Below are 11,144 nucleotides of genomic sequence, written 5' to 3'. Positions count from 1 at the left end.
TATCTTGATATTCTTAAAAAGCCTATATAGAAGCTCACGCTGGGCATGAGTGTGTGTGTGCATGCCTTAAATCCTAAGAGGAAGGTGGAGGAAAAGGGATTGCAGCATGGCCATTCCCCTTGGGGAGTGATTTCTCTGTCTCTCTGGGTAAAGCACATGCCCCATGGCAAAAATTTCTTTAAAAAATAAAGTAAGCCTTTGTAGAAGGTATTAATGAATTATTAAACATATAAGGACAGTAAAGAGAATAATTAAACATGTATTTACTACTGAACATAGTCATATGTTAAGTGTTTTGTCATATTTTCTTTGTGTCTTTGTTGGAAATAAAACATTATACAAAATTCATTATTCAGTCCTTTTCCCATCTTCATTTTCCCCCAGAAGTATTTTCAGTGCATGTTCTTACATTGTCACTTCTTATGTAAATGTTGGTAAGTTATATTGTTTTGCATATTTAAAATTTTATGTAAGTCATTATTTTTATGGGCCTACATCTTGCTTTTATATTTGTTATATCTTTGAGGTGTTTTTTCCTTCATTTTGATAACGGTGGATAGAGCTAGTTCATGTAATTATCATGAACTTTGTAGTTTTTTTTTTTTTTTTTTAAATAGGTTTTTGCTATAGGGTGCATGTGCTTGCCTGAAAGAGAAAGAAAGCGAGAAATCACCCCCCAGGGGGGGCATGGACACGCATGCACACGCACCTGGCGTGAGTTTAAGCCACTGGGTCCAGGACTCGAACTGCGGTTGACTACATTGGAGCCCAGCGACATAGCCATTATGCCAACTGCTGGTCCTTGACATGATGGTTACGTTGCTGGACTCCCATGTAGTTGATCACAGTGTGAGTCCCAGACTTGGCAGCTTGTAACTTAATGCCAGGTGTGTGTGCGTGTGTGCCAAAATCCCACAAGGAGATTAGAAGAGAAGGGATTGCAGTGTGGCCATCCTCCTGGGGGGTGACTTCTTACTTTCTCTCTGATGAGCATATGCATCTTATAGCAAACATCTCTCTTTTTAAAAAAAGAAAGACAGTGGCATGGTCATGATCCTCGTTTTTCAGCCTTCTAGCTGGTGCTACAGGTATGCACCATCATGCCTTGTTCTTTTTTAGACGTGTGCATGAGATAGATAGGGAGGGGAGAGAGATACGTATTCTTGATAGGGTCTTGTCATAACAGGTTTTTTTTACTCTTCTAGCTCCTCAGGATCCAGGGTTCCTGCCAGCATGCCCCACATACATTTAAGCCAACTTAGGAATCTAAACTTGTGGGCAGCCAAGTGGCTTTGAGCCTGGCATGACATTTGTATTACTACACCATGCAGCTGGACTTTATACTCTTTTTTTTTTTTTTTTTTTGAAGGGTTTTCCCAAAACGGCACGAACACACTGCGAGAGAGACAGAGAGACAGAAAGCGAGAAATCACTCCCCAGGGGGGATGGTCACGCCGCAATCCCTTCTCCTCCCGGGATCTTGGGCACGCACGCACACGCGCCCGGCGTAAGTTTTAAGCCACCGGGTCCGGCACGCGAACTGCGGTCGACTGTGGGAGTCCAGCGACATAGCCATTACGCTAACTGCTGGTTCCCGCTGGACTTTATACTCTTGAGCTGTTGATGCATCATTGAAACTTTGACCTGTTTAGAAAAACAGCATTTTATTTTAAGAGATTTTTGTTATAGAGTGTGTGCACTCACTAAAGAGATAAAGAGACAGAAAGCAAGAAATCACCCTGTGGGGGGATGGCCATGCCACAGTCCCTTCTCCACCATTGTCCTCTCAGGATTTGGGCATGTATGTATATGTGCCTGGGATGAGTTTCAGGATTTGGGCATATATGTACATAATGCCTGGCACGGGTCTAGGACTCATACCAGGATCAGGCATGTGGGAGTCCAGTGATGTAACCATTTTGCTTTCTACTGGCCTGGAAAAATAACTTTTGAAGCAACTTTTTTTTCTCTCTCTCCTTTTTAAGTTTGCTACAGGGTACTCACACTCACTGCACAGAGACCTAGAGTGAGAAATCAATCCCCAAGGGGGATGGTATCACTGCAGTTTCTTCTCCTGCAGTCTCCTCTTGGGATTTTGGGCATGCGTGCACATGCACCTGGCATGCTTTTCAAGCCACCAAGTCTGAGACTTGAGGCACACAGTTGACTATTTTGGGATCCAGCTGCTTTAACCACCATACCAACTGCTGGCCATTTAAAACTTGACTTTGCTTTATTTAAAAAAAAAAAAAAAAAAAAAAAAAAAAGACCAGGAAAAAAAACCAAAAAAACAAAACTCTAGTGACCCAGCAGGTGGGATGGTGGTTAAAGGTGCTGGACTCCCACATGGATGGCCATGGGTGGAGTCCCAGACCTGGCAGCTCCCCCCCAGTCAAATTTAAAATAAAGTTAAATAATAATTTAAAACAAAGCAATTTTGTTAGGGTATAGTTTACTGTAAGTTTGATTTCTAGTAAATGTATGCTATAGTGCAGCCATTAAGTCCAGAATACAGCATTTTAGCAGCATATAGTACCCTAACTAGTCCAACCCCAAATTAAAAAAAAATGTGTATATAATACCTCCTCATTTCTGTTGTGTTGATTATGCCTAGGAAGATCTCTTTAGTTATGCTATATTCATGGACAAAACTGTCATACTGAGATTTAAAAAAAACAATTATTTATTTAACTTTATTTACTATTATTTTTAATTTGATCCAAGAGAGAGAGAACGCGAGTGCATGCAAGCGTGCAAGCCCCCTGGTTCTGGGACTTGAACTTTGGTCACCCATGTGGAGTCCAGCCCCCTAACCACTACTTGCTGGTCCCCTAAGACATAGTTTTAACTTTTTTTTTTTTTTTTTTTTTGAGAGGTTTTCGCTATAGGGCGCGTGTGCTCGCCAGACAGACAGAGAGACAGAAAGCGAGAAATCACCCCCCAGGGGGAATAGTCACGCCGCAATCCCTTCTCCTCCATTCTCCTCTCGGGATCTTGGGCACGCACGCACACGCGCCCAGCGTGAGTTTTAAGCCACCGGGTCTGGGACGCGAACCACGGTCGACTACGTGGGAGTCCAGCGACATAGCCATTACGCTAACTGCTGGTTCCCCTGATTACCTTTTGAATAGTAAAGGATCCACAACTCCTGCTCTCACTTGAACAAGAGGATTTGTTGCCAGATCCTGGAGAGTTCTCATATGCCTTAGTCTGGCCCATAGGGGTTGTGTTTCTTTCTTCTAGAAAGGTTTAGCTTTGTCATCATGACATTCTTATCACCAGAACTCTTACGGCCTGTGGAGAGTTTGGGTTTATTTCCCTACTTGAAAGATAACAAGCTGGCCTATTAATTAACTGTTCCATGGATGCTAACAAGAAGACATGAGACTGACGAGTTAGAGGTCAAGGATTTCATTGTATATGATATAGTAAGCAGCATGAGAATGAGGGGAACATGGAAAAACATGGAAAAACACGTGAAAGTCCAACAGGAGCAATGCGAAGGGGGCCCAATTGGACGATAAGAGTATGTGCATATGAGGCTGGCAGGTGGTGGTGTAGTTGAGGATGCTAGACTCCTACCTGACTGACCATGGTTTGAGTCCCGATCCTGGCAGCTTGCTTTCTCACTTTCACTCTCTACCTCTGTCTCTTTCTCTCTTGCTCTGTCCCTTTCTGTCAAATTTAAATGAATAAATAAAGTTAAGTAAAATCTTGAAACAAACAAAAAAAAGAGACTATGTGTGTAGAGGGTTTGCATTACAACTGAGAAACTGGGTTTTGTCCTTGAATCAATTGTAATGTAGACATATCCTAGAGAAATGATTTGGACTATAAAATGGTTAGGGCCTTAAGCTCTTTGTTTCCCAGCATGAATGTATAGACTCTTGGGCTAGCTTGGCAGTGCATTGGTAAAATGCTATCTATGCACTGAGAGCTGGATCCCACATGACTGACCGGGATTTGAATCCTAGTCCTAGTGACTTGTAAAACATGCTCTGCGTATTTGTGTGTCCGCGCAGCTGTACACACCCATCAAAAGTTCTGATGGGATGGGAAATGGAGGAAGTAGGATTATGACATGGCCACGTCCCATTAGGGGGTGCGCACTCACTCTCATACATTCCTTGTGGCAATAAAAAGGGGGGCCCAGCTAGGTAGTGTGGTGGTTAAGGCTGCTATACCCCATATGGCCGACTGTATGACTGAATTCCAAATCTGGCAGCTTGAAAAACAAACCAGGTGGGTATGCAGCATGCCCAAAATCCTGAGAAGAGGATAGAGGATACTATTTTTGATCACCTACCCTGGGAAGTGCTGACTTTCTCACTTTCTTTCTCTCTATTTTCTCTGGTGAACATACATGTTAATATCAAATTAAAAAAAAAAGAATGTATCTAGTTTTAGAAGTCATGGCAGATTGCCTCTCCCAACAGCTGCAGTTTCATGTAGTTATATACAAATGGTGATAATGAGTATGCTTGCCTTTAGAATAATATTCCTAAGACTTTGGCAGTTACATCCTTTCAGATTAAAGAAGTACCTTTTTACTCCGGTTTGCCAGATATTTATATATTTATAAAATCAAGAATAAGTATTGGATTTTAGCTAATGCTTTTTTTTTTTTTTTTTTTTTTTAAATGAAAATTTGGCCTCACTAGACTTATCAGATTTAGCATATCTCGATAGTTTGTCCCTGACTATATGCTGCAAGTAGTTGCTTGGTTTGTTTGACTTTTGGTCCTTCCTTGTACATTTTGTAGTTGATAGTGGGAACCACAGGATGTGAAGATTTAAAATTAAAAAATAATTATTGGATTTTATTTTTTGGTTTTTTTTTTTTTTTTTTTTTACTCATGTCTTGAGACAATTGTATTTTTTTTCCCCCTTCAATTTAGGAAATTGAGTGACAAGGGACTGTTTAAGATGTTGACTATAAAAGTCTATATTCTCGTGAAGTTTATATATGTGAGCAAAAATTTAACCCCATTAATGTAGTGTATAATTAAGATTGTTTTCCACTAATACTATTCTTTTCCTTGGATAAGAATGACTTGGTCAGATTGTTGAATTTGGTTTTCTGATAATTGGTAATGTTTGTTTATAATTTTTGCTTCCATACAAATATGAATGGTTTATAGATGTACGGGGAGTTAAAATTTGTAATTTTAGAGCAAATTTCAGTGAATGGATATTAAAATATGTAATTTGGAGTTAATATGTGTGCGGATCAATAAATTGTGAAAAAGTGATCATAAGGCTTCATTTACTTAATATTTAGTTTGTGGTGAGAGGGTAAACAAAAGGGGAGGTAACTGGCCACAACTTAAATGTAACTTCTGCACAGATGAAGAGGCAGTGTTCTTGGGTTTTCTTGCCAGTCCCTTTGGGACCAGTGAGCAGTGATCAAATGGGGCTATAGAATAAAGGAAACAGGTTGCAGAAACGATCCTGGGTTGAGTTTGATAAGTAAGGATGATGAAGAAGATAGTCTTGAAGTGGCTGACTCTCAAAATAGAGGAAGAAGTTTATTACTCACATTGGTGCAAAGATTCTAGAGATTGGAGGGCTGTTGTGATCATTGCTTTCCCACAGACTCGTGGGTTTCGAATGTGAGCTTACATGACCATGGTTTTATGATAGCTGAAATTTACTGATTGCTTAGCATTGTATGTCTTGGTGATAAACAGGAAGACTGAAGCTGAATTGTACATGTTAATGCCTAGGATCTGAACTTTTTATTTTTCTCTTTTAAAGTACTCAGTAGTCTCCTACCTCATCCCTTTGATTTTATTCAAAGATGTGTGGTCATAGAAAAATAGCCTGCTACAGCAATTTCATTTTTAGAATGTCAGTTGATTACTAGAATCACTCTGGGAAAAAAAAGAATATTAATTTTTTTCTTCCTGAGGTCTATAATTCTGATAGTAGAAAAAGTTAACTATTTACATTCTCCACTACTTATATTTTTTTAAATCAGTAAGAAAAGGAGGTAGAAGGATATTTTTACTTTATCTTTGAACTGTGTCATATTTTACTTGGAAATCAAATGTCCTTATGTTTCAAAGAAATATTATGTATTGGTGGTATTTTGAGTTGAAGCTGGATGATAATTGTATTGGGAGACTGCAGAATTAGAAATAATATGGTTTGTGTAGCTTTCAAAACTAATTTGTCAAAGACTTAAGTTGCATAAGTCCCTCTTATTCATAGGTAATACATTCCAAGATCCCCAGTGGATGTGTAAAATCATGTACCCTTACACCATTTTTTCTTATACACACGTAGCTATGAGAAAGTTTAGTTTAGAAATGAGGCTAGGGACTTAAATTGAAGTTTCATTTTATAGCTAGTCTTTTGTCTACATGAGTTGAAGAAACAATTTGTTTAACTTTTTCACTTCAGAAATTCCTCACAACTTTGCCTCACCCGATTATACTCCTTCTAGCAGTACACAGTAGTCTGTCTTTTCAACCCTTACTATCATACTTTGTTGTTCCTTTGTTTTCCGTTAAGGTTTTTGCCATAGGGCATGTGTGCTTGCCAAAGAGAGATGCAGAGAAAAAGTGAGAAATCTTCTCCCAGGGGGATTGGCCACATTGTAATCCCCTTTTCCTTCATTCTCTTCTTAGGATTTCCGGCATGCACACACATGCACCTGGCATGATTTTTTGAGGCTGCCAGGTCCAGGACTTGAACCACAATTAGCCATGTGGGAGTCCAGTACCTTAACCACAGCGTCACTTGCTGACCCTTGTCATGTTCATTTTTACCTATCTGATTAACAAAAATAACAGCCATGTTATAATTTGCATTTTTCTGATTACTAGATAAACTCCGTTTTCATATGATTTTTGGTTATTTCTGAGAATTACTTTTTCATATTCTTTGTTCAGTTCTTTCCCCATTAGGTTGTCCTTATTCGTATTTATTTACAGAGCGCTTACTATATATTTTGTCTAAGTAGTTCACTAAATTTTGTGTTGAAAATGTTTCCTCAGAATCTATTTATCTTTCGGCGTTAAGGTTTTTGCCATAGGGCATGTGTGCTTGCCAAAGAGAGATGCAGAGAAAAAGTGAGAAATCTTCTCCCAGGGGGATTGGCCACATTGTAATCCCCTTTTCCTTCATTCTCTTCTTAGGATTTCCGGCATGCACACACATGCACCTGGCATGATTTTTTGAGGCTGCCAGGTCCAGGACTTGAACCACAATTAGCCATGTGGGAGTCCAGTACCTTAACCACAGCGTCACTTGCTGACCCTTGTCATGTTCATTTTTACCTATCTGATTAACAAAAATAACAGCCATGTTATAATTTGCATTTTTCTGATTACTAGATAAACTCCGTTTTCATATGATTTTTGGTTATTTCTGAGAATTACTTTTTCATATTCTTTGTTCAGTTCTTTCCCCATTAGGTTGTCCTTATTCGTATTTATTTACAGAGCGCTTACTATATATTTTGTCTAAGTAGTTCACTAAATTTTGTGTTGAAAATGTTTCCTCAGAATCTATTTATCTTTCGGCTTTTTTGGTGTCTTGTATCAATGTTTTTCAAGTCATTTATACAGTTTTTTTCATGATTTCTACATTTTAGATCTTACTTAAGGAGACTTTCCTTAAGAATTATAAAAATAGAGCTAACCTCATAGTGTAGCGGATAAGCCGTTTGCACAGGGAACTAGATCTCACATGACCAACTATATAGTTCAGATCCTGGCCCTGGGTGACTTGAAAAAACCCACTGGGTGCATGTGTGCCCCAAATCCTGAGAGAATTAGGGGTAAAGGATTGTAGCATGACTGAATCCCATTGGAGGGCACCCCATTCCCTCCCCACGAATGCATGTGCTCTTCGGCAGTTAGAAAAAGAAATACAGAAACATTCTGCTGTATTTTCTTTCTTTTTTCTTTTCTTTTTTTAAAGAGAGGTTTTTTTTTTTTTTTTTTTTTTTTTTTTTAAGATGGGGTTTTTTTTTTTTTTTTTTTTTTTTTTTTTTTTTTGCTGTAGGGCATATGGGAGAGAGAGAGAGAGAGAGAGAGAGAGAGAAAGAAAGTGAGTGAGTGAGAAATTACCCCTTTTTGGAGGGAGGGGTGACCATACCTCAATTCTCAATTCCTTCTTGTTTCAGGATTTTGAGCATGCATGCACACATGTCTTGCATGACATTCAAACCTCCAGGTCTAGGACTTGAACCTTGGTTAGCCATGTTGGATTCCAGTTTCAATCACTATGCCACCTGATTACCCCTGTATTTTCTTAATAGTGTTGTTTCTGGAACCAGCAGTTGGCGTAATGGCTATGTTGCTGGTCTCCTGTTTAGTCAGCTGTGGTTCGAGTCCTGGACCCGGTGGCTTAAACTCATGCATGTGCATGCATGCCCAAGATTCCCAGAGGAGAATGGAAGAGAAGGAATTGCGGTGTGGCGATCCCCTCTGGGGGGTGATTTCTTTCTTTCTGTCTGTCTGTGTCTTTCTGGCAAGTACACACACCCTTTAGCAAAAACCTCTCCAAAAAGAATAAAATAAACAACAACAACAACAAAACAGTGTTGTTTCTGATGTTATACTGTTTATTAATTCATGTAGAATTTACTTTTATGTATGGTATGAAAGAGGATTCTAAATTTTTTCCTTACCAACAGTGACTGATTACTACACTTCCCTGGTTTGTTTAAAATGCCATCCTTGTCACAAACTACATTTCTATTATGTATCCGTATCTGTAGTTTATTTTAGTAACTGGCATAGAAATTGTCTTCCACTACCCTCATTACCACTTTATTTCTCACAGAAGTGCTTTCTGACAGTTTTTGTACTTTTGTCCTTTCAGAAGGCTTTCTGGAGCCATCTGTTAAAATCACCTTTTAAAAATGTTGTGAATTTTAATTGTGATTTTTATCAGATTATTGGATTAATACTGGGGCTATTTAGCCATTTTAAGTAGTTGGGATGTATGTTTCTAATTTCTTTGGACTAGTTATTGTGCATTCTGTAGGTAATTTTTAAAATAGGTATGGTGTAGGGCAAGAGTTTAGAAATAAATCCAGGGACTTAAAATTGAAGTTTCATTAGGCAGTTCTTTTCCAGTGGATGAGAAAACTTCAAGCTATGGTGAAAATATCAAGTAGTGTGTGATGCAGAATATTACATTTTGTTACAGGAGAAATATGTCATATTTTAACTCGTTTACCATACAGTGTTATTTTTACCTTTACTTTTTTTTTTGGTAAAGTAGATGAAGTTGATGAACTCTTACAGAAAGGTAGAATAAAATGAACTAACATTAGAGTTTGTCATATATAGAGTTATCAGTTATCAAGTTGAAAACAACTATAAAAAGTTTCTTTTATTAGCCATTTAAACTTCTGGGAAAGAAGTTGGAATGTTACTAATTTTTAAAGTATGTTCAATTTTTGTAAGCACATTTACTAGTATGTTTATAATTTCAGTCGTCACTGAATTTCGAGAAACATTCTGAAAACTTTCCATGGACAGAAAATCGTTACGATGTGAGTCGTCGCCGACACAACTCCTCAGATGGCTTTGATTCTGGTATTGGACGTTCTAATGGAGGTAAAATTTGTTAAGAAGTATTAGAATATAAAGATAATTTTCTCTTTCTTTCTTTCTTTCTTTCTTTCTTTCTTTCTTTCTTTCTTTCTTTTTTTCTTTCTTTCTTTTTTTTTTTTTGTGGAGAGGTTTTTGCTATAGGGCACGTGTACTTGCCAGAAAGACAGAGACAGCAAACGAGAAGTCACCTCCCAGGGGGTACGGCCACACCGCAATCCCTTCTCCATTCTCCTCTCAGGATCTTGGGCACACACGCGCACATGCCTGGTGTAAGTCTAAGCCACCGGGTCCAGGACTCGAATTGTGGTTGACTACGTGGAAGTCTAGCAACATAGCCATTATGCCAGTTGCTAGTCCCCTTTGTGTTTTCTTTAAGAATGTTTTCATTGTGATTGAGTCTTTAAGCATAATCATCTCTTTACAACATATATTACTTTTTCCACTATTACATAAAGGTAACTTTGGAAGGAAAGAAAAAAATGGATGGCGTACACATGGAAGAAATGGTACTGAAAACATAAATCATCGAGGGGGATACCATGGTGGACGTTCCCGTTCTCGTAACAGTATTTTCCATTCTGGGAAAAACCAAGGACTACATGAAAACAACATACCTGACAATGAAGCTGGGAGGAAAGAAGATAAGAGAGAACGTAAACAGTTTGAGGCTGAAGATTTTGTAAGTTTCTTGTAATTTTAATACAAATGAGTTTTTTTTTCTCTTGTCATTTAAATATCAAAGGCGCTCTTAGACTTTATCAGTACACTCAGTTTTCTACAGAGATCATACTTGCCAGCATTGGTTCAGTTACTTGTTTGTGTGTGTGTGTGTGTGTGTTTTACATTTTTGCTCTAGAGTACATGTTCTTACCAGCAAGAGACAGTGGGAAGGTGAGAAATCACCCCCCATGAGGGATGGTCATGCTGAATTCTCTTCTTCTCCTCTCGGGATTTTGGGCCCACACACACATGCACACACAATATGTGGCATGGTTTTCAAGCCAGTAGTTCTAGGACTTGAAAAGTCAGCTCTGTGGGAATCCAGCACCTTAACCACCAAGCCACCTGCTGGCCTGGCCCAGTTACTTTTTTAATGCTCACATTTTGTGAGGGATTTTTGTCTTTATTCCCTTCTCCCTCCATGTTTTCTTTTCATCTTTTTCTTTCTTAAAACAGTATGGGGCTGCTTATTCCAAAATCACCATTTGGCTTTTTGTGTTTTGTTTTGTTTTTGGTTATAGGGTGCGTTAGTCTTCTAGAGACAGAAGGCAATGAGGTGGGGAGTATGAAAGCCCCCCCCCCCACACACACACACACACACACACATCATGGTCCCTTCTCAGGATTTTGGGCTTGCATGTACATAGGCCAAAGCCTGTTTTTGAAGTCATTGGATATGGGACTTGAACTACACTGTCTGTGTGAGATTCAGCCACCTCAACAAGAATACCATTAGTTGGACGCACCCTGTGCCTTTTTATTTTGTTCTTATTTGTTACTTTTTTTAAAGAATTATTTATTGGGAACTAGCAGTTAGTGTAATGGCTATGTCGCTGGACTCCCACGTAG

The 11,144-nt window shown here is 38.8% G+C and overlaps 1 protein-coding gene across 5 annotated transcripts in view; it reads left to right on the top strand.

Moving 5' to 3' along the window:
* Positions 1 to 11,144, top strand: part of GPBP1 (GC-rich promoter binding protein 1) — a 94,779-nt gene that overhangs the window by 41,131 nt on the left and 42,504 nt on the right. For all 5 annotated transcript variants that reach the window (XM_006148975.3, XM_006148978.3, XM_006148973.3 and 2 more), the window contains exons 4-5: positions 9,455 to 9,578; positions 10,031 to 10,254. In XM_006148975.3, the coding sequence (XP_006149037.1) occupies positions 9,455 to 9,578; positions 10,031 to 10,254 (348 nt within the window). The remainder of the gene's footprint in view (positions 1 to 9,454; positions 9,579 to 10,030; positions 10,255 to 11,144) is intronic.

Source organism: Tupaia chinensis, unplaced genomic scaffold (assembly GCF_000334495.1).
Source record: "Tupaia chinensis unplaced genomic scaffold, TupChi_1.0 Scaffold000251_1, whole genome shotgun sequence".
Taxonomy (NCBI): domain Eukaryota; kingdom Metazoa; phylum Chordata; class Mammalia; order Scandentia; family Tupaiidae; genus Tupaia; species Tupaia belangeri.
This window is presented reverse-complemented; position numbering and strand designations above follow the sequence as displayed.